General features: G+C 40.2%; 1 protein-coding gene across 1 annotated transcript in view; it reads right to left on the bottom strand.

The window, feature by feature from the left end:
- Window positions 1-14,907: 14,907 nt before the first annotated feature.
- LOC134497378 (potassium voltage-gated channel subfamily C member 1-like) overlaps window positions 14,908-23,577 on the bottom strand; it is a 41,635-nt gene continuing 32,965 nt past the window's right edge. The window contains exon 4 of the mRNA XM_063303033.1: window positions 14,908-15,034. Coding sequence (XP_063159103.1) covers window positions 14,913-15,034 — 122 coding nt within the window. The 3' untranslated portion in view covers window positions 14,908-14,912. The remainder of the gene's footprint in view (window positions 15,035-23,577) is intronic.

Here is a 23,577-nt window from a genome sequence, read left to right as displayed (position 1 = left end):
CTCCAAGATAACGCCGGCACCTTAGAGAGTGATGTCACATTGTCCTCTGTGGACAACAGAAGTGGGAGAAACAGGTTATGGTGCAGGTTGGAGACAAGTCCAGCTGCCCAAGACCTGTTGCTTGAGATGAAGAGTAGTTTCACTGTTCCATCAAGCCAGCCCAGTGTCCCTCCCTCCCACCTTCGGCCAATGAATAACACTCTGGATGCAGCTGGTGGGTTTTTTTTTTTGAAAGTTTTAAATGAAAAGGAAATCATTTTATTACATGCGGTAACCTCGGCATGTCAGCTCATGCAGACACTACGATGTCCCAGAGATTGAAGACCAGAGGACATGGGAGACATGTGAGGAGAAGATGGTGTGCTGGGAGGGGAGAAAGCAGAGTGAGTGGAACATAACAATGAGAAAACAAAAATCATTGCAAAATGAAAAGAATCTGAACTGCACCTCCTTCTCCATGACCCTCAAGGGGAGATGCGAAGGAATGGGAGTAGGGCCAGATCTTAAGGAGTTTTCAGTAGAACTTAGGCCCCAACCCTCATCCAGGAGTCCCTTGTAGCACCAGAGTTGAATGGCAATGGAAGGATGGAAGGATCGGTGATGGTGAGCAGCTAAAACCAAATGGCCCAATGGTTTCTTGTTTCAAGAGGTCTGGATTTTGCTGGTTGATCTCTCCTCCTTCTCTGGGCATACTGAAGTTCAAGACCAATGAGGCATCTGGGTGGGAAGGGGCAGAAGGTGATGACGAAAAAGAAGAATGGATCTTGTACACTGTGTACATTATAGATGGGTTATTGCTTCACGCTGGAGTCACAGGCTGATGAAGCAGGATGGAAAAGAGCATAGTGGAAACATAAATGAATGTTGATCTGCACTGCATGTCCATTGATATCTGGATTTGGAGATATCCAAATATCCAATAAATGAATAAGCCTTGGAGAATGTTAGCATAGATGGATAGAAGTAATGTCCTGTATTTCTGAAATAATGTGGCAAAACATTACAAATGTGGCCTTCCTACATATGTCAGGAATATCTGCATCTCTTACCATTGTTTATCAGGTACATTTCATCTTAATTAAAATGTTGATGTAGGTTAACTGGAAGGGATAGAACACTGTAATGAAAAATAGAAGGGATTGATGGAAAGTGTAATTTTGGACTGGTTGGTGGTATAAATAGATGGATATGTCTTTGTTGGAATGAGAGGAAACAAGAAAGTAAGAGCTGATTTTGACTTGGAACGAGTAGCTTCTCTGGCTTTGAATTACAGTGGAGGGAGAGAAGTAGAAAGAGCGTTGGCTAAAGGTGAAAGAGGATTAGCTGGCTTTTGAAGGATTGGTGCCCCAAGTGCCCTGTCACCACAAGGCAGAACATGTGAATTCACCTTTGCGTTCAGGAAGCTTCTCTGTTATTATGAGGGACTGGTGATGGGGACTGATTTATTGCTTTCTGTATGAGATTGACCTGGAGGTATTTCTCCTATTAAGAGAGCATGTGCAGAGCTTGATGAAGAACAAGCTGTATAAATGTCTTTGAAAGAGGGCCAAAAGCAACATCTTGAAGTGCAGCCCACAGTGGCTACCTTCCTCTCCTTGTAGCCCAGCAGCTAGAAAATCAAACCACTGAAAACAGACAGTTGCAAAATAGGGAACTGATGGCCTGCGTTGTATGAGTATGCATCCCCTTATATAGTTTACATTTTGAACATGTCTGCTATTGGAAAGGTCAGAGCTCAGTGGCTGAGCATAATGTTGTGATGTAAGACGTCCAGATTCACTTCCCTACAGCTATAGGTAGGGCTACAAAAGAACCCTTGCTGCGAACTCTGGATATCTGCTATCATTCAAGGTCAGTGACACTGACTGAGAAGGATTAATGGACAAATTCAATATAAGGTAGCTTCCTATTCTCTTTGTTTTTTACTCTGTGTGTGAATACATACACGTACACACACACGTGCATACAACCATTCATCCGTGTGCATATGTGTGGAACAAGGGCACTGTCAGCAGAGAACTGAAACCTGGTTCAATAGTCATTACTTTTCTCTAGAGAAATCTGAGAATGGTGGTCCTATGATTAGAAATGGGAGATCTCAAACAAAGTGGTCATAGAATCCTTACAAACTTCTAACTCCAAGAATTCTTTGAAAGATGCCATGACAGCAGAACTCTGTATAACCAAGGTTAAATTTAGAGTATGAATAGGCCTTGATGATGTAAATCAAAATTGTGTAGGCAAATGTTTGAGTTATCAGCCCATGCTTTGCATAGATGTGTTGATTGTGCGTAAATGCATGGGCTACACACCTCTGTGTATTGCCCCAAGTTTGAATACTGATTATGGAATGACTGGGATAATTAATGTTACCCAGACATTAATGCGCCATAAACCCAAGCCAGTAATGAGTTGAGTTAATAGCCATGGCTTCTCCCAAGGAGCTCCAAGAAGTAGAATTTGACTTACACTCAGAATGTTTTTAAGAGGGTTTTAGACTCTCTTTGCTATGCTTGAACTATAATTCCTAGCATTATTTGATAATGAGGGGAGCCGTGACAGAAAAACCATCAGTGTGCTGATGATGTTACTAGTTGGGTAATGAAACATCTGCAAGCAAACAACCAAGCTCAGAGAGCACCAAGAACGCCAGGTGAAGCTTTTCATTACATGGAGATGAAAGTTGCCAACTGCCAATCACTGCTGATGAAGTTGCTATTAAGAGCCCTCTTGCAGGCAATGGCACTAAACACAGGGTCAGGTTCTTAGAAGCAGCTAAATTGGCTCAATTTGAATGGGACAGAAGATAGATATGCTCTTAAGTCTGGTGAAATATGCCTTGCTTCGGTGATGTATCTTCTGGGAAGTATATTATTTGAAATGAATTGGACTGAAGTGGCTGTATCTAACTGGATCCCATCAACTCCTTCCTTTCTTTGTTTAAAGAAGCCTCTATTCTGGTCATTCTTTTTTAACTTCAAGACAAGCTGGGATATCCAGGAGAGAAAATACATTGCATCTCTCTTTGGAACCCAGAATGATTTGAGAGTGTGTGAAATGAATATGAATAACATTTCAGTCCTTAGAAAGTTTCTTCAAGAGGAAGGTAGAGGATGAGAATAGATGGTAAGGAGCTGCAAACAACACCAACAATGGAAACTGTTCTTGTGACACCCTGAAAATTAAACAATTTTATTGAGGTGAAGGTGATAATCTACTACACTTGAAAGCCCTGCTACAATAAAATTGTTCAATCATATCCAGATCAGACACTTAAACAGGTTTCCCCTTTTTAGCAGGAAACTTGTAATCCTGTAAAAGGGGAAGCATACAATCTTCACCAAACTAAAATACATTTGGGGAAGCCATCATCGTTAATCACCATAAATATAACCAATATGAATTTGCATTATGATCTTAATTTTAAATTATGAACTAATTTTAAATGCATCAAAATGAGATTTTGCTTGGCAAAAAATGAATAGGGCTACTTCTCTAGAATGAAGAATGGGCACTGGGGTATGTGGGTATGTGTCGTTTCATGTCAGGGGCAAACAAATAATGGAATGAGGGGGACAAAACAGAGGATCAGTACATTAATACAAACTTGAATTTTGTTCCTTTGATTCTCCAGCCCCCTCCCCCAAATGCCCTCCCCAACAGTTAATAATTTAACATTTAAGAATTCTAAACATTTTTGGCACATCAATTCTACGTGAAGGAAGGAAATACCACGGGCTATCAAGCAGAATAAAGATCCTGACGTTTGCATCTGCAGAAGAAAACAGTTAATTGCCCCGATTAACTATACGTCTTGACATATTTAATTTTTTCCCACCTGATTTCTTTTTTAGAATAATCAAAGAAATGCTTTTTAAAAAAAAAAAAAAAAAAAGGTTGACATTTCTGAAAATTGAATGATTGGAACATGATTTATTTTGGAGGATTCTGAATCACCTACATTGAATAAGGAAGTAAAATGTACATTCAAGTTTCAAGGCATTAAAATAGAGCTTTCTGTATTAAAGCTTCTGATTGGGGATTAAACATAAATAAGTATTATTTAAATTGTATATTTTCAGGGAATAAAAGTTAATAGTTTCATTTTTTTTCTTGAATTAGAAAAACTATAAAACATTTTTGACCTCTTGACCTGGTTTAATATTTTTGCTCAGTGTGAGCAGAAGAAATAATTTCATTTGGGAGAAAAACACTGCGAAAATCACAAAGAAATCTTTCTCATACATATTTTTTTGGCAAAAGAACACCACTCTGCTTTCACCACCTGCATCCTTGATAGTTCTCCTCCCCTTGTCTGCCCCCGTGGGAAATCCTTTTGCCTCCATTACAGGGTTTTTAAAAATGTTGCTCCAGCAACTGGATGGGGGAAAAAAGGGATTTATGAAAAAATAGCATCAATTTCAATTTTTTAAAATTATAATCACTATAGTACATCTGTTTTGAAAAAATAGTTCTGTGTCCCTCCCCCATCGTCCCTGAGCCCACCCATCTTCACCAACTTTTGGCACCAACATTTGCCAAACATAAGCCTCACCGCCACATCAGCAATGGGGCAAAAATCACATTTCCATTCCCCACCCACCCAATCCCAATCTTTCCTGAGTCTAAAATCACCCGTCTTTCCTCCATTTTTTTTTCCACCCTTGCTCCTAATTTCATACAACACTGGGGAGAAGCACTGCTAGAAGGACAGTATTAGAATACTCGGAGTTTCTTCTGAGCATATTGTCTATTCTCCCTTCTCTTTCTAAGACTTCACATTACACCTAAAAAATGCAAGAGCAGGACATTACTCTCTTAAGGTCCATCCACCTTGGGAATGTACCTAGAGGCAGGCATCTAGCTTAGCAAAGGTGAGGAGAGATTGTCTTGTAGCAGACACAGCCAGTCAGTCACCCCCATAGACACACAAATACAGGGGTTTTTTTTTCATGTAGCAGAGGATTGACAGAGCTAAAGAACATATTTGTTAGAAAGCAGCCTGATTTTTATGAGAACAACTTCTGGTTGTGACTTTAGTCTACTACTAGACAAATTTTTATTCATTGAGTAGAATGGAAAGCTACGGCTAATCTGGCAACAAAGAGAAGGGATTTAGCAAAACCCTTCCATTCTTAGATGGCGTATAGATCTAAAACATTCACAAAGAAAGATTTGAATGGAAAATTTAGTCACTCGTGGCCAGCTCTTCCACCCTATAAGGCTTGACTTTACCTTACATGTTATCAGATGGCTGAAGCTACTTGTCTCTGGCAGCATATTCTAGCACACAATAAAGATCAGTAGACTTCTGTTCTGCCTCTGGCACCAACAGGTCTCGGACTGGGTGGGCAATGGCTAGAAACGTATGAATTCAGAGGTACTGAGTCATCAAGTGCTGGCAGGAGAATGCAGAAGCTACATATGGAAGATTCAAATATGCATGGACAGATCCATTAGCACCCACCACACGTAATTACCCCACTTAACAGCTGCAATGCCATCTCAACGTGGCAAGTGATGTGAATGAAAGATTGTGCAACAGGACCATGGGTTATATCAGTCACTGTGAAGGAGAACTTGTGTTTTGAACATTATCCCTGGTGAAAATAAAAATAAGTTCAAGTGGAAAAAATGGAACTTTGGGACTGTGCTGGTTCCTCCCATGTTTAAAGAAGAGTCTAATTTTCTGGAAGTTTTTGACAGGAGGAAATATTGTTCAAATGTTATTTCCCCTACCCCTTGCAGCCTGACACTGTACTCCTGATCCAGGGTCTAGACCATTAGGCTGCGTTTGCATCTGGTGATTTGCTAAGGACAGAAAAGGACAAAGGAATAATACACACACATGAGGGGTTTCCTGGAGCTGACTGCTGTTTCGCCTCAGTAGCTGCTTCTCTATTGTTAAACCCAATCCTTTTTTCTCTCGCAAGATCCCCACTGGAAAAAAGAGTACCTCTGAATGTGTGTAGGATGCCTTTCCCTTGAAAATTCCTCACCCAGGAGCTGCTGTGCTTGAAATCAGAGTTTGGAATAAGATAAATGTCTTATTCGGAACCTTGGCCACTTCCCTGTTTCTTTATCCGTCTATGCAAAGTACAAAGGAAAGAGGTAAATCTGCTGCTGTCATTGTTGTGTTCAGTACGGTACACACCTTCTCTTAACAAAGCAACAAGTAGCCTTATTTATTTTAAACTGGAGCGTGGGAGGAAGAGTGACATCCTTCCAGACTTAAGAGCGTTTGAATATACCCAAACATGATCATTTTTGCCAAGATTGTCCCAGCCTAAAACTTACAGATTCATCATGTAAGCTGTACTTACATGATGAAGCAAGGGTCCCAGGAGATTGGTGATTCTTATTAGTGCAGGAAAGGCACTCTATGCATACTCAGAGGTATTATTTATGAGTTTCTGAGGCAACAGTGATGTATTCTGATTGAAAAGAAGACTTATGCATAGCCATACACAAGCAATAGGCAGAGGATAACTATCACAAACATACCTTTGATATGTCAATACATCCACACGCATACACAAATATCCAAGTAGAAACTAAATTGCCCAGGTGGAATGTTCACTCTCTTTCAAGACAATTAAAGCCATAGTCTTTGTTGAGCTGGACACTGTGAACTCACAGCAGTATATTTCTCTGAAGATCTACCACAACTGGACCCCTCTCCCCAATTAGTATTCATTTATACTATTCCAGTTTTCCTCATTTTTTCCCCCCTTTACATCTCTTTTCTAAACCAAAAGGACAGACAGAACCCTAGCAGGGCTTTCTTCAGGAGCTATGGCATCCTTCAAATTTTTAAATATCCAACCCTCCTCATTTGTAAAATTGTAAAATTTGTAACTGCAAATTTTAATAACAGCAACAGGTCTCTTGCATACCAAAAATGGAAAAATTAGCATGTTGTGGCAAGTTCAAACACTGTTTATTAAAAATGATGCTGTCGTTTAATTCATTGATTTTCTAAACATCTCAGAAAAAGCATTGTAACATATTTCATGATTTTTAACTTTGTGCTTAAATTTGAGTTCAAAGGTACATTTCTATTGTGATAGAGGGTCAGAAATGTCAAAAATTTGAAAAAATGTTCAGTATTCTATTTTTCAAGCGCAATGATAACCACAGTATTTGACATGTGGTATTATTAGTGACATTTAGCATTTCCACGTATTTCTTATTGAAAAGTTCCTATTTTAAATTTATTACTTTTCTCCATGATTTGGAATAGTTAAACATAAAACACACAAAACTCCTTGGCTTCATTTCTTGCAAGTAGACTACATGGTATAAATTAGTTTTAAAAAATGAAAATTCTTTCTTTTCTTAACTCAGTGGTATTGAATTAAGCAATCACAAATGTCCACAATTAAAAGACATCCAAACATTTGAGGAGGCCCAAAATGTTTCTGTTGTCATGTAAGTGACCAATGACTTCTCCAGAACAATCAAAAAGAGTACAAGAAAGAAAAATGATTCCAAAGAAAATGTCGTAAATGGAAAAGCAAGGCAATGTTTGTGTTGCTATCATAATTTTTCATACAAAACGGGTATTTTTTCATCTTGTCAAGGAAAAAATACTCCAAAAGAAGAGTGAAAGGACCTAAGAGAAAGTGATACTGATCTTTAAATGGTACAGATACACCCCATATCAATTCTATAAAAATGTTATCTCAAGCTACTTATTCAGAGCTAATTATATACTTTCAAAAGACAGATGTTAGGACTCTCCTGGGCCTGCACCAGTTCTGAATGCAATCAGTGACTATAGAATTCTTGGCTGCAGCAAGAATGTTTTCTTCCCCTACCATGGCAAGCTTATAGATTAGCCTATTTACCTGACTTGCTAGTTTTCTACCAACAATAGTTTTGATGTGGGCTTGCATTCAAATACACAGACCAAGTCCAGACAGGTTGCTAAGCCATAAAAAAATATTATTAGCTAACATTCTCATGCATATTACTAATGTAATCAAGAAAAATCAAGGACTTATTTTAATCCATTTCCAAAATTCCTCTGCCTGACAATGTTCCTCAAGCCAGAGGAGAGAATAGCTATTTACAAGCCTGGGCACCCTCCTTCCACCAACCCACCAACCCACTTCTGAAGTGGTACAATCCCGGAGAACTGGGCCACAATCTGTACTCCGCAAACACGCCAATCAACTCTGATAAACCAGCCGAATCGAATTATACAAATGAAAGCAATTAAAATTAATGAAACTGTTACTAAAGGGAATTGCACTCCAGCCCTGGTAAATGGGGTGGGAAGGGGGCAGTATTTAAAGTGCAGAATGGCAACACAGCAGAATTCCCAAACGAAGCAGCCCCATCCTCTTCCTGCATCCACTTTTTGAAGGGAGGATAGGAGCTCTTGGTAAAAAATCCATAGTCAACATGAACATGATTTGTAGAGGAGCCTTTTGCTGATGGAATCTCTGGTTTAGAAAGCTCACTGTCTTTTGTTCTTAGTTGTTCAGAGCATCTAGACAGTGAGAAGACAAAACGGCCACATTAACAGCCTTTGTCAAGAGCAGCCCTTTCTTAAATGCCTCCCCATCTCCTTGATCGTACCATAATATACACTGGAAACTGCATGTCCTTCAAAGAGATACATGGGTCAATATGACCAGCTTAACAACTGTCCCCATTTTCCCAGCTTGGAAGTAGATAGGTGGAAAATGCACCACAAAAGGAAACATTTTTTTTATAGTAGTATGCATTAATCCATCCTTCCCATGTTTTTCCTATGCTTCCAACTTCCCTCCTGAATCTAGCCAGGTTTTACATTTTTATTTATTTTGCATAGAAATCATTGCATAAGGAGCTTCCATCATTGGGAGAGAGCAAGTTTGGGGAGGGGGTGAGATCAAAGTGCACCCACTGACGTAGGGAAATGTTTGCATAGTATGTAAGATGGGTGTGGTGGGCCACTAAAGTTTTTTTTTTCCTCTTTTTGTATGGGCACAGAAAGCTTTTAGGAAAAAGAAAAGTTTCAGAGAAAATTGGCTAATCATATCCATCATATGCAATTCTGTGTACTTTTACCAGCTATGGAATTATTCTGTGCTGAAGAATGTATTCTTTACAGTAATATGCTCTTCAAACAAATTCCTGCAAGTAGAAAACTGAAATGTGCAAAAAGAGAGTTGGCTAGAAATCCTTCCTCTTAACACTTAGGTTTTTTTGGTGCTAACCCTTTTCTTTTTCTTTTCTATAATTAATAATTTGTTATAATTTGTGCACTAACATTTTCTCAGAATAAAGAACTACTGATTTTTAACAGAATTTCTGCTGGATCAAAGATACTTGAAAAATATATTCTATAAAAAAGATAAAACAAATTGTCTGTAATGAATTAAACTAGTCTATGTTAGCCCATAAGTTATGATAACCACAAGAAATTCTAAATATTAAGGAGAGCCAGATTTACAATATAATTAATATGGACTATGTTTTGTTGATTATCTCTAAAATTCTTAACAAGCATCCTAGACTACAAAAACAAGGAAGTGGATATATTAAAATCAAAACTTTTAAAAAGTGCTTGCTATTGGCATGACATTTTGGTTGCATCTAATACCACTTTGAAGCAGCCTTCAAATATAGAGGACCTTGGAACTGATTTTGGACTGATTAAATTCATTTGGTGAGATGATAGTTGCCTATGAAATAATGTGTAATTTAGGGCATGCTGTTTAGGGTAGAACGTATAATTTAGGGCACGTGCAGGAGATAAATGAACACATGTGGCAGGAACTTTTTTGCTGTTTCATCAAAGTACTAAAATGCTCTTCATCTTTACTGGCTTTTAGGACAATTTTGTTTCAATTGGCCATACAGCTTTTTCTTATTTGAGGGATTTTAATATGCTACGATGGGCAGTTAATTTAATTTTGTTATTTGTTTTATTATGTCCATTTACTGATTCTAATTATGCTTGGATAGAAAATTGGGGTTTAAAAATACAGTAATATCTATTTCTACCACAAATCTGAACTAATTTAATTATCATACTTTATTCTCCAAGAAAGTCTAGGAACAATGACTTTATGAGATGAGGAACAAGTTGTGGAAACCGGATGATCACTTTTAGTGCTTTCCTAGAGCTACACGCTATATATGTAAGCTATGAACACATACTGGCAAATATATATATATATATATATATATATATATATATATATATATATATAAAAATTTCAATGCATTCCTGCCTGGTTCAGTTGCAATGCCAAAATATTTTGTGTACAATAAGATTTGCATCCTTTCTTCTCCCCATTCTGTCTTGTACATTCAAGGAGCTCTGAAACACTTCTTTTTGAGCAAAACACAATTTCCCATCACATCTAAATTTATCTGATGGGTTTTAACAAAGTCCAGCTAGAGCAACCATGATTTCCAAGTTGAGATATAATGGGGAACCATGGTTAGTTTAAAAAGCAGGTTTTAGAGGTCCTCATGTACAGGAAGAAGAAGGCAGTGAACAAGCCTGAAGGTTTTGCAAGTATAACTTTGCAAAACAATGTCAAACAATTGTTATTATATTTGAATCTAATGGATATTCATCCAATTGTCTCTGCATCTCATGTTTATTAAATTCCTTTTTTCCAAAATCAATTCCAGGTATTCCTCATATCTATTGGAGACCAATTTTATTGTTATAAAAACAGGTTACACTCATACACACCCACGCACACTCATTTATCAATTTAGCAACCTTCAGTACGTTATAACCCCTTCCATAAATTTGGCCAGTCAAAAATTGTTGTCAGTGGGAACAATTAAAAAAAATAGCCTAAGAAAATGCACTAGCTACTCTTTTCCCTCATATAAACATAGTGTATTAAGCCAAAATACACCTTCATTCATTTCCAGCTCTTTACATTAATTTAAGACCTTGTTTATCTCATAGAGACATAACTAGAAATTCCTAATTCAGAGGAAGGAAGGAAGGAAGGAAGGAAGGAAGGAAGGAAGGAAGGAAGGAAGGAAGGAAGGAAGGAAGGAAGGAAGGAAGGAAGGAAGGAAGGAAGGAAGGAAGGAAGTTATTAAAGACTTCCAGATTTGTATTATGGAACTATAAGAAAGGAGAAACAAAGAGTCTACATGTCTGTATCTAACTAAGCAGAGATAGTATTATTCAAATACTGGTTTTGTCTCTAACAGTTTTCGGTCCATAAATATTTCAATCTCATCTTCCTTTCTCTTTCAGTTTGTTTTATCATCCTTCTTTTATACAAAGATTGCTACTCTGATAGGGAAGGCTAGCATTTTGTTTTTACAAGTGCTGATGTAGATTGGGCATTAGGCCAAACACTTTGAAAAGTAAGGCCTTTTCAAGTTTCAGTTGAAATAATAACATATAAGCATAGACCTAGATCATGAATTCTTTTGGTCTGATGACATGTGAGTAAAGTCTATACCATTTTACCACTTAACTCTTTACTATGGTGGCTCCTTTGATCTATTAATATGTGGTAGCCATTAGCTGGAGAGAAAAACTACAGTTTAAATATCCATGGTCTAAGCCAGTGTTTTTCAAACTTGTCAACTTTAACACATGTGGAATTGCTGGCTGCAGAATTCTGGGAGTTGAAGTCCACATGTCTTAAAGTTGCCAAGTTTGAGAAGCACTGGTCTAAGCTAAACAATGTTTTTTCTAATATGACTAAAAAAGAGAAAAGTACTTTATGTTTTAATTTTTTTACTATTTCTTGAATATTGCAAATTGTACCATCACACTTTGTGGGGTGTTTGGAAGGGCTCCGGAAGAGATGGAAAGTCAGAGCAGAAATATGACCAAAAAAAAAAGAGTCAAACCTATACTGGAAGTGCTTCTAGGGGGCTTTTGGATCACTTATTACTCTCTAGAGCTGAACACCCACCATAACGATATGTAGCTACTGGTGCTGGTTATTTTAACCATAAGATCCTAAAGAGGGTTATTTAATGGACATAGTCATCCCTTTGCTAAGAAGCCATTCAGATGCTGATGAAGTTGTGATGCAGTTAGCCATGTTCACAGACTTTACATGGACCAATAACATATAAATCAATTGGACCACTGTTGACTAGCTGCAACCACAGAATAGCTTGGTTTGTGCCATTCATTGCCTGTATCCCGTCAATGAAAAGCCTGTCAACAAGAGGCAAGAGAAACAATGCATGACAATAGGACAACTATTGCTTCAGCTACTTGTGATATTTGGCCTTAGAAAGCTACATTTTTAGACTGCATATGGAATGAGCCATGTTGCTCCAGTTACAACTCTCCCAGCTAAATTCACTCTCTGATAATATGCCAGATATAGTATTTTGCTGCCAAAGTGGTCAACCTGCCTGTGACAGACATTGTTGGTACAGTCAAGCTCCAGAACTGTTCCCACAGGCTTGGTAGACTTAAGAAATTCTCTTTAAAAACTGCAAGAAACTAACATGCTGCCAACAATTCACTCTTCAGTCCTGAGCATCTTTGCAAAACATGGTATTTTGCATTCCTCAAAAGTGCATTCATTGGAAAACTTGAGCTGTGCAAATCTGCAAATCTTACCACTCATTAAAAAAAAATAAATCGGTAACCAGACTGGTTGTGTATATTTCTGAACCATGTTGAGGTGCTTAATTTTTCTCCTACAATTAATTGCTAGGAAAACAGGTTTTGAATGGAAGCTGAGGCACTGAAGATTGGTAGCCTCCAATAAGATAACATCTACAAAAGGAACACACTGCTTTGAGTATTACACCACTCGGATGAAACAGAATTCCTGTGCTAAAATATATATCAGCTAAAGATAACACCTTTATATACAGGGATTGTAGTACAGCATTTCTCAACGTCCTATTCCCAGCTTGACCAAATTACTGCCTTTTATACTCCCTCCAAGCTACTTTCTCAATGTCCACATAATAAAATGCCAGCCTTTGCTGCCTCTGCACTGCCTTTTCCTCTGGAACTTACTACGTGAATTAGCAATGCGTATACCCTACTATTCTCCCTTGCATTGTTTCAGATCATATGAACATTTTCTTACAAACAGGAGGCCCTTGGATTTTGCTCTAGGACAGAGGTCTCACTCTGCCGGCATCTTATTGTCATCTGTGACATACACCCAGGGAAGGAAAAAGCCCTTTAGGATATATCCAGCTCCTACAATGTGCAGTGCTTCTTACCCCCTTGCAGGATGGAAACAGGTCAGGGGGACGGGGTACTTGCTAAATTTGGTGATGTTTGTTGTTGCAGGGGATTGCAAGTCCTGAAGGAAAATATACCTCTTTTTGCTTTTTTGTAGTTCTTTTTTGTCATTTTTTTTTCATTTGCTTTTGCATATAACATTAAATATTGTCGCTTACAGTATCACATGCAAATACATGCTGGCTTGGAAAATGCAGATTCTAAATAGTTTAGCTCGGTGGTGCTATTCCTTATGCTTTTGTCTGTATCAGCAGCATTGCTTTGAAAAAACCATGGGGCCCATACTCAAGTGCTCAATGACATGTCCCGTATTTTGTTGTTCCAGAAGAAACTTAGGGAAGGCATCTCTCCCCGTGCAGCCGCCGACAAATTCTCTGATCCTGCGGTTATAGTATTCTTTTTCTGTTGAAAAATAGATTTCTTTTTCCTGCATTCTGTTGGTGGTTGTTCTCGTATCTCTTTGTTTCCCCCACTCTTGGTTTTTGTTTTTTGCAATCAGATCAAAAGAGCATCCCATCCCACCTTTGGATGGAAACAGGAAAAAAAATCACAGTGAAAGCACCAACCTCAACAAGGAGTGCTCCATTGTCATTTTCTGTGTGCGGAAAAAGAAACGAAACAGAAGAGAGGAGAGAGAGAGGCAAAAGAAGAAGGATGGTCCTCTAAGCTTCTCCTTCAAGCCTAGTCAGATGCTGGAATTGCCTTCTTCCCCGACCCCATCCTGGTCTCTGTGCTTACCCTCAGCTCTTTCATCTGTGGGAACTTGGTTAATCTTGGATTATCTACATCATAGGAAAGTCGTTATCATGCATCCAGGCAGAAGGGAGCGTCTGACCTTATTGCTTGTGATTGATGGAAGATCCATGCACAAAACAGAAGAACGATTCCAAGGAAAGAGAGAAGGCCCAAGGCAGGTGAGTGGGGTGGCCTTCTCCAGCGGGACTGTGGAGGGTCCATATGTGTAAAGAACCAGAACCGCTCATTAAGGAAATAAGGAGAGTAAGAGAGACAGATAGGGAGACTGGATGCATGTCAGTCATGGGGAGAGATTTAACAGAGGGATAGATTTTCTGTGGGACAAGTTCAGAGGACAGAGAAACCAAACAGAGATTACAGTGGGCAGACCCAGAGACACAAAACAGAAAGAAAGAAATGAAAGACGGAAGGCTCTATGGCTCATTAAAGTCCTGAGTAAAAGGATGAAAAGGGAAAGAGCATTAAGCAAAGAGAGAAACTGCCAAGCCAGGGCCAGAGAAATACTGTGCAGTCTGGTAAGGTTGACGAGGGGAAGGAATGCAGAGAATCCAGACAGGAGGGCCTTGGGCCTTTCCTGCAACGTCTGTCTTTCACACATCTCCTCTCCTGCTTTTGGAGCGTTTGGGTTTTCAGAGCAAACCATCCCTCACCCTTACTCCCTCAGTAGATGCTTAAGCTGTACTCCTCATTCAAAGCTACAGGGACCGAAGGCTTCAGGCCTCAGAATTCTCATGGATGCTCCAGAAAGTGCAAATTTAGTGCAACACCACCTGCATGGTGTCTCCTGCATTTCACGTGTTCCAATGCATTTGGCAGATATTGTTTTCTTTTCCTTTAACTCCACCCCCCTATTTTTGGCATTACCTTTTTTTTTTCTTTTCCTTCATCTTCTTCTTTTGTTTTAAAGAAACAAACATACAAGCTAACCCCAAGCATCCCTGGTGTGTCTCTAGAGTATGGAAGGGATGGGCGAGCGAGGACGTCGGACGGAACCAGGTGAGCCAAAAGGAGGGGGTGCTGAAGATGGAGGTAGACCAGCAATGCTGTTCAGGCTGTGGGACTTCTCATAGCCTGTGGGGAGTGCTGTCAGGAAGGAAGAAGAGAGATGAGAGAAGTGAGTGAATGAATGAACGAAAGGTAAGTCCACTTAAGACTTAAAGGCACTCTCTCGGGCAATCTCAACAGCATACAGGGGAAAAGAGCTACTTTCTGCTATGCTTCATATAACTTTACACTGATTCAGATCTGCTCCATTTACCCCACTGTTAGCTGCATTTAAAAATCTGCGGTTTCATAATCGTGATTTCTGAAGCAGCAGATTTTTCTCCTCCATTCCCATTTCCTCTTCAGCTGCAGAGATACTGGCTGTTAGGTCCAAACTGGGGCACTTTGGCTTTATTTTGTTTTGATTAAAACAGCTTTGACTAATATTAAGTCACAGATTGCAAAAATGATGTCAGTCTTCCCAGGTAGACCAGACAGGAAACACAACCAGATGAGCTAATCCTACTTTATTGTAAGGCTACATTAACAGAATCTTGCAAGTCTTTAATTCTGTAAGCTGCCCGGAGTCTCTGTGTGTGAGTTGGGTGGCTGTGATGAAATGTGTCCCTGAAGGAGGGGGGGTGATGTGGTAGATTTCGAGGCTGCCACTGGTTCTCAGGAACGAGAGAGCGCATTCCAAGGAGATAAGAGGACTTGCAGTCTAGAGAGCCTTGGCAGATAGTCAAAGAGAGTAGCCGCCCTAGAGTCTCCTAGGTTGTTTCCCTTTAGGTTAGTTAGGATAGCTTTAGTCTGGCAGATTCTGTCTATATGGTGAGAGCAATAAAGAACTGGAGTTTGGAATGCACTGACTCACTGTTGTTCTTGGGCTGGGCCTGACATCAGCCTTATAAATTTGTTAAATAAATAAATAAAGTCAAAGTACAAATCTCCTACCGTCTCCTTTACAGCCTGAGAAGTTAGGAAGGGTCCCTTCTGAGCCGCTCGCTCTGCCCGTTATGCAGCTGTGGGCCGTGTCCTCTCTTATCTGACTGTTCCCTAGGCAGCATCTCTTTGCCCCATCTCCCAAGGTCTTTCCACATACCATTACGTTGCCTTCTTTTAAGCTTAGAGATCCATGAATCCTTGGACTATGGTATTTTTCCATCTATGCCGCTCTAATCAATTAGCTTGATAACATCAAATTTATTGCCAATTCATGTCTACTTTTATCTACTCTTTTTTCTTTATGTGATTATTCTATTTTTTCTTGAGGGAACCACACTTGGTTGAAATAGGCCTGTCCCTCTTTTATTCTAATGACATCACCCTCTAAGCAGCAATCTGAGCTCTGATTTTCTACTTGTGGTCCAGCACTTCAGAAATTATACCCTACAGGCTCTCACAGCATTGCTAGAGGGACAAGCAGCAGAGATCATCATTTCCCTCCACCTTTTCATATTTGCAAAGCTTTGCTTTGCTTTGTCCATCTGTGGCCCATCATGGCTATCCCCAGGGGAGAGGTCAAAAACTCAAGATGGTGGCCACAACCATGTGAATCGAAGCCCTGTCTCTTTTAAGTGTGTCACAGTGCATGTAAAAAAGGAGTGGGGCTTCAATCACACGGTTGTGGCCACCATCTTGAGTTTTTTTACTCCCTACCCCGTGGACACATCTGGCCTGGATTTGTTACCATTCCAGATGGGAATGGTTCCCCCAAATAAAAGATCCATCTTGATCCAAAAGTAGAATGTCAGAAAAAAGGCTATTTTTTTAAAAAAATAATCTTTCTCCCAGACACATATATTTTGCCTAATTTAGGGGGGGACACCCTTTATGTCAACCGATCTATAGCTGCTTAACTTTATAATCCTGCTTGGCATCTATATATACCCTCCTCCCAGCCCCAATCATTTCAGAATATGTAAAATGCAGGGTGAAAAAAAATAAAGGGCATATCCTGCATAAGAGAGAGAAAAAGTTGGCAGGTTTAAAAAATGCATTTATTATCCTCCAGAAGGAAAGGCTGATCTTTATACGGATCACTTACTTCATAGAGGAGCAGGGATTTAACCTGAAAAACCCCTTTGCTGCCAAAGTGATTCCCACCCTGACTTCCCACCCTGTCCGCTCTCCTACAACCTGTTTGTTTCCCGTATTTCACGCCTATTTGTGCAGAAGATCCTTACTGTCACCGTTTACATGCTCAGTATACATTTCACAGCCAGTTGTACAATACAGATAGAAACATGCATGTCATACTGGTATCATACGACAATATGCCAGTTGAGGAGGTGCATGGGACTTGAACATGTTATGACTTAAGTGTTTTGTGTATCTCATGCAGGTAAGTAGCAACTAGCACACTAAAACTTGCTTTGGCAGGCAGATGGTTGTCACCACATACGGTGCAGTAAAGGCCGATTCCTAGGGAAAACGAGTTCTACGAAGTGTGGTGCACAATCTCACATTGCCTGCTAGAATGCATTATTTCATCTCTTTCTCTGTGAGAAAAGTGAGGTGTAGCTTTCAGCAAAGGAAGCCTTCAAGATGCTGATACGTAAGAGAGAAAAATATCACTTAAGAGAGAAACCTTTTTACAGCTGAATTAAAAACATATGAATACGTGGGGTTATAGCTCACAATGGGCTCTTGGTAGCATGATCTCTATTAAATGAGAGTGTAACATGGTTTATTCTAGATGGTGCATGTGAAGACCAAAGAGTTGTAAGAATATGCAGGAACATTACAGTAGTGCATGTAATTAACATGCTATTTGATGCAGGAATATGTAAAACATAATTTAAATATATGTTCCAGGTTAAACTTGGCTGATACATGTGCCATATAATAGAGGGCAGGGGTTTTCAAAACTGTTCAGGCTGCAGAACCTGTTAAAAAAATTCTTGGAATCCCTGATCAAGAGGCAAAGCAATACTGCAGGTATAAACACTGCCAATAAAACAAAATTTGTGTGTATAATTTATTTATGCAACTTTATATATTTAAGTTATTTGTGGGGGCTTTTTGCTCTTAGTTCCTCTGGGAACCCCATCAAATTCAAACAAAACCCAGTTTGAAAAAACCTAGTATAATGTATGTGCTGCTGTTAATATGCATGGGATTTGTTTTATTTTTTAACATTTATTTTATTTAAAATACTTCTAAACCCCTTCCCGTTAAAAGAAGTTTCAAAGCAGTGGAGAACACATGACCCATGAATACTGTGCTGAGGTGCATGTGTTCTGAAGGCATATTATGTATGTGGGTGGTTTGTTGGTCTGTTGGTCTACCCATCTACCCATCTATCCATCCACCTCCAGCCTGGAATTCTCTAGATAAACTAATCACGCTGCCTGGGAATTATGGAAGTTCTAGTCTTATATATCTGAAGACCACCAAACAGCAGAAGCTGATCTAGACAAATACAAATGAACACCAGGAGTTCTACTGTGGTGCTTGCACAGCCCATCTGCAGCACTTCAGCATACATACTGCAGATGTTGTGAATTGGAATGGGATGATCTAAGGCATAGTATGTTGCATTATATACACATGTAAAGCATACTACCCCGTATACCAGCGTGCTCTTTGCTGACCTATACAGCATAGTATACACTATGTAATGCTCTTGTAGGTTTGCATGCAGGTAACAAGTCATCACATGTCATCAAAGGGACTCTGTACACAGCATGCTCTTATCAGATGATCATGCTCTTGCATATTCACAGTATGTAACACAGAGGCATTAGCTTTCTGACCAAAGCAGTGCACTAAATCTTTTATAAATCTGGTGCCATTTCTTAGCCTGTGGAAGCCCAGCTCCATCTCTCCCTATCCGTCTCCATTTCTCTCTCTCTCTCAAATGTGACTCAGTTCTACTTTCATGCAGGAGAGTTATTGTGTATCAGAGATGGCTGCCGCTGAGCCCTGCTACACAAAGGGTGTGTTCACATCACACAATGAACACAAACATTTTAGCTTAACCATGATGTGCTAACCTAACCAGTCTGATTAGTTTGTGAGTCCACAATTGAGTTAATAACCAGAGGGGTCATGCAAAGACATCCGAACAGTCCTGATGTGATGCCTCCAACTCAGCCCCGAGCAAGATGGGGAAAATTGCCCTGACTACACACAGAGGGCAGAGTCCTAAGGCCTCCTTTCTCATTCGCCAGGCAGCCCCCATCCCCACACCAAAAGCAACAAGTGAGATTGGAGTGAAAGCAGAGCAGGGCTGACCTCCTCCAAGGGGCGCTGGAGTTCACATGCCTAGCCAGTCTCAGGCGGTAATCAGAGCTGGGAACAAAGAAAGACACAGATACCTGATCACACGGGCTGGAAATGCTAAGCAGGACAGCTTGTGCAAGCAAACATTCCCTCCTTTGTGTGCAGAAGAAGGAGGGTTGTGCATGTAATCAGTGTGTGCTCACCCCTTCTTTTGGCACACCGCGTGGAGCAAAAGGAAAAACAGCATGTGCAAAGTGCAGATTTCCTGTGCTGACTGGTCCATTTTTACCTGCACAGGAGCAGTTTGCACATTTTAAGATTCGCTCACACCAAGTGAAATTTGGACAGAAATCACTTGAATGGAGCGAAACTTAAGAAGCAAGGAGACTATCTGGTTTATTTGCACGTGCAACTCTTTAAATTATATGCAACCAAGCAGCAGATTGCACACTTACCCTAGTTTGCATGTGCAGAATAGATTCACCTGCAGCTAGGAACCAGGTACACATGCAGATGCATTTTATGGTTTCTGTCCCATTAGCACCAGTTTTGCATGTGCAAATGGGAAGCCGAGCTTCCGTGGCATGCAACGATATCCGAACATTTCACCAGCCACTCAGTTCAACACTTACCTCTTTTCACACACACTGTTGCACACACCCAGAATTCAATTTTGCAACAAGGGCAAGTCGCACCTTTATTTCCTTTGTAATTATTGGGGGTTTTGCATATGCGAATAAAAGAGGTGCTTAGGTGAACATATGCAAAACTGGCACATGGAAAAAGGAGAGTAGCACTTGTTTGCACACCCAGGAAAACTGAAAAGTGCAAATGGCAAGAATTGTACCAAGGATTTGTATTGACAACTTTATTTGAAGCAGACCCAATGGAAGGCATAAAGTAAGAACCATGGTACTGCTGAGCAAAGGAACAGTGCAACCAAGGCTAGGACATCTACGAATTGCACCTAATGCACAGAATCTTCATGGCTTGACTTTTTTGATCCTTTGAGGCTACAAATATTAGCACAGGCAATTAGGCCAGGACAAGGAGTCTTACTGAAAAGGCTGCTTGAGGGAATTCTTCCTGATCCTTTCCCTCCCCACCCCAGATGCTGGCATGAAGCCCAGCTTCCTCCAGACCTCTCTGCCCAGCTGCCTGTGAAAAATGGAGAACGCCCCCCGCCCCCAGGAGTATAAAGTAAGTAGGCTGAGGTGTATGGCACAAGATACGTACCTGGCTCACGCAGTCGGGGCGTTACGAGAATACAGGGTAGACCCTACAAGACGTATGAAATGGGGCATTAATTGGAATCAAATATTGGTGCAACCCATCCCTGGGAAGAACACGAGGGAAGCCCCGCCCCTGCCAGGAACAGAAGTGGCCCTTGTGGCCCCATGTGCTGAGATGCCACCTCTCTTGGTGGCCCAGTTAAGCCACCGGATTGCCTTGTCTGCTTTTTTACCCCTTCAACAAATCAGCTCCTCCCAGTTTCACCTCAGCTCTGAACCCTTAGCTCCACACTCCACCAATTTGTTCCCCTAAAGGTGCCTGTTTTCAATGTCCCTTTAAAGCAGTGTTTCTCAACCTCAGTGACTTTAAGATGTGTGGACTTCAACTCCCAGAATTCAATTCAATTCAATTCAATTCTGGGAGTTGATGTCCACTCATCTTAAAATTTGAAAAACACTTCTTTAGTTTGCCAAGTTTGAAAAACACTGCCTTAAAGCATTTTCCATTTCTCTCCTCTCTATGTTTTAAGGACAGCTACTGCCTGACATCCCAACCCTCAGTTCCAGAGCTATGGGGCTGTCCATCGGTTCCCTTCCACGGACAGGCGCAATATTTGCCCTGAAAATGAAAACAGATAATAATGAAATAAAGCCAAAGCACATAGGACATGGGAGGAAGGGGGGAATTAGGGAGGTATGTATGGGTCTGTATCTATCTATATGATGGGTAGGGAGAAGATTAGAAATAAAGATGTCCACTCCCCACCCAAACAGGTGAAATCTTGATTGACTTGGCAGCTGTTTTGCCCCAATCTCTTTTAAATTTTAATCCGGATTGTAAAAAAAGGGCTGCAACTTCTCTGCATGCCTACTAAAGAAGCTTTCCCCCAACATGGTGCCCTTTCCATGTGCGGAAACTTGACTCCTGTAATACCCCATCCAGCCTCTGGAGGGCCTCACACATCTGGAGCACCACAGGTTGGAGAAATCTATATATGGAATACGCTACTGAGCTCTGGGATTGAGATCATGCGGCATGCCTAAAAATACATTCTTTTAATTTGTTCACATTTGCTAATTCTTGGCCATACCTCCTCTTTCTTTCCCTTTGTTGTTTCCCCAATACATAATTTAGATCATTGTTTCTCAACATTGGCAGTTTGAAGATGTCTAGACTTCAACTTCCAGAATTCCCTAGCCAGCATGCTGGCTGGGGAATTCTGGGAGTTGAAGTCCAGACATCTTAAAGCTGTCAAGGTTGAGAAACCCTGATTTAGATCATAACTCCCTGGGTTTGAGGCTTTCTGTGGGTCTTCAGTTAAACACAATTAACTCTTACAATTAATTTGGCAGGAAAGAGGGGTTGGCAAGGGATTAGTATGGTATGCTATGGCTTGCAGTTAATAACCTGAAGTAGTTAATTGTTACTTCATCTATACAAGGTAATAGTGAGGAGTTAGCCTGCTCCATCTCTGTTTTTGTATGATTTGTCTTTCAGAATTTGGAGAGGGGAAAAATCCTTCTGGTAAACAGAGGAAGCTGGAATTTCAAACTATATGAAATGGGGTGCAGTTCAATGAACCGCCTGGCACTAACGCACTGCCTGTTTGTGTGGATCTAAGCTCTTGACACAGCTTTACAGGGACAGTATAAATAGCATCACTCCAATAGTAGGAAAGCACTGCTTAAGGATTTAAAAAGGTTGGTGGTTTGCCTGATATTTGCAAATACTGTTCTATATCAGTGTTTCTCAACCTCAGCAACTTTAAGATGTGTGGAGCTCAACTCCCAGAATTCCCCAGCCAGCATGGGGAAGACATATACTGTAGAGTGCTCTATATGTATAAATACACATGTGGAAATCACTACTGTGAGGGTTCTCAAACTTTGTGGTGTCATGATCCTAGGGAAAAATGGGACAGGACTTCAAGTGCATTGTTGTGGCTGCCATCTTGACCTTTTTGACCTCCTCCCTGCAAACACTGCAGCACAATCCCTTACAATGATAAATGAATGTGTGTAACACCCCTTCCCCCTGAATAAAACCAATGAGCTTGTCCTCAACAGTAATGAATGTGCCAGTTACCAATTTACCACTGAACAGGTCCTTGTTTACTATGAGGGAAAAACAGTTTTGCCAAGTATCCTGTGTATCAGCCTGGCATACTGCCAATGGCATACTGCCAACATCCTAACTGTTGATGGACAAACCTGTTGTCTTGCCCTTCTTCGTTGGACACCATTCTTAGATCAGTAAGCTTTTCCACTGGAAGGTTTTGGAAACTCACCTTCTGAGTTCTCCCCAGTCCTAACCACAGCAGACACAGCTTAGCTCCCAAGCTTAAACAAGGTTGTCCTGATACTGCCACCTACTGAGATTCCAACAGAAGGTAGCCCTTCCAGCTACTTCAGTGTTTCAAACTTGGCAACTTTAAGACAGGTGGACGTCAACTCCCAGAATTCCCCAGCCAGCTGGCTAGGGAATTCTGGGAGTTGACGTCCACCTGTCTTAAAGTTGCCAAGTCTGAGAAACATTGAACTAATTTATAGAAAACATCTTCAGTGGATTGTTCTCTGAAAGCTCTCCAAATACAGACTTAACCTTTATTTGCTATATATTTGGCATATATTAAGGGTCTGTCAAGCACTAAAGCTTGTTAGTGCTGCACATCCCAAAATATATTACAGCTCAGTGAAATATGTAATTTCTTAAAAGAAGTAATAAACTTATTAAGTGGACATTTCTGCTACAGATTCTATGGAATATACAGGAATTGTTAGTCCAGGAAAAAAAACTTGGGGCCCTTTACATGAGCAAGCAGGTTTTCTCATCTGAAGTTTAAAATTATAAAATGAGGAGAGTGGAGTAGTGTGATTACACTAAAGTTTTCTTCCCTATAACACTAGAAGTTCTGAGTCATTCAGGGGAACTGTTTTTATAGTCATGAATAGAGAGGACAGAGTGACAGAGATACACTAGGCTATCAGTGGTACAAGAGATGATCACTTCCAGTTTAAATGGCTTTAATAAGGATGAGGCAAATCTACTCATGGAAACAAACAACATTTAAATAGCCTTTGGCCATTACAAATAAATGGAAATTCCATGTTCAATAGCAGTGTACTACTAATTAGCATTACTAGGGGGCAACAGGGATAATTATTTACAAA

Source organism: Candoia aspera, chromosome 4 (assembly GCF_035149785.1).
Source record: "Candoia aspera isolate rCanAsp1 chromosome 4, rCanAsp1.hap2, whole genome shotgun sequence".
Taxonomy (NCBI): Eukaryota; Metazoa; Chordata; class Lepidosauria; order Squamata; family Boidae; genus Candoia; species Candoia aspera.
This window is presented reverse-complemented; position numbering and strand designations above follow the sequence as displayed.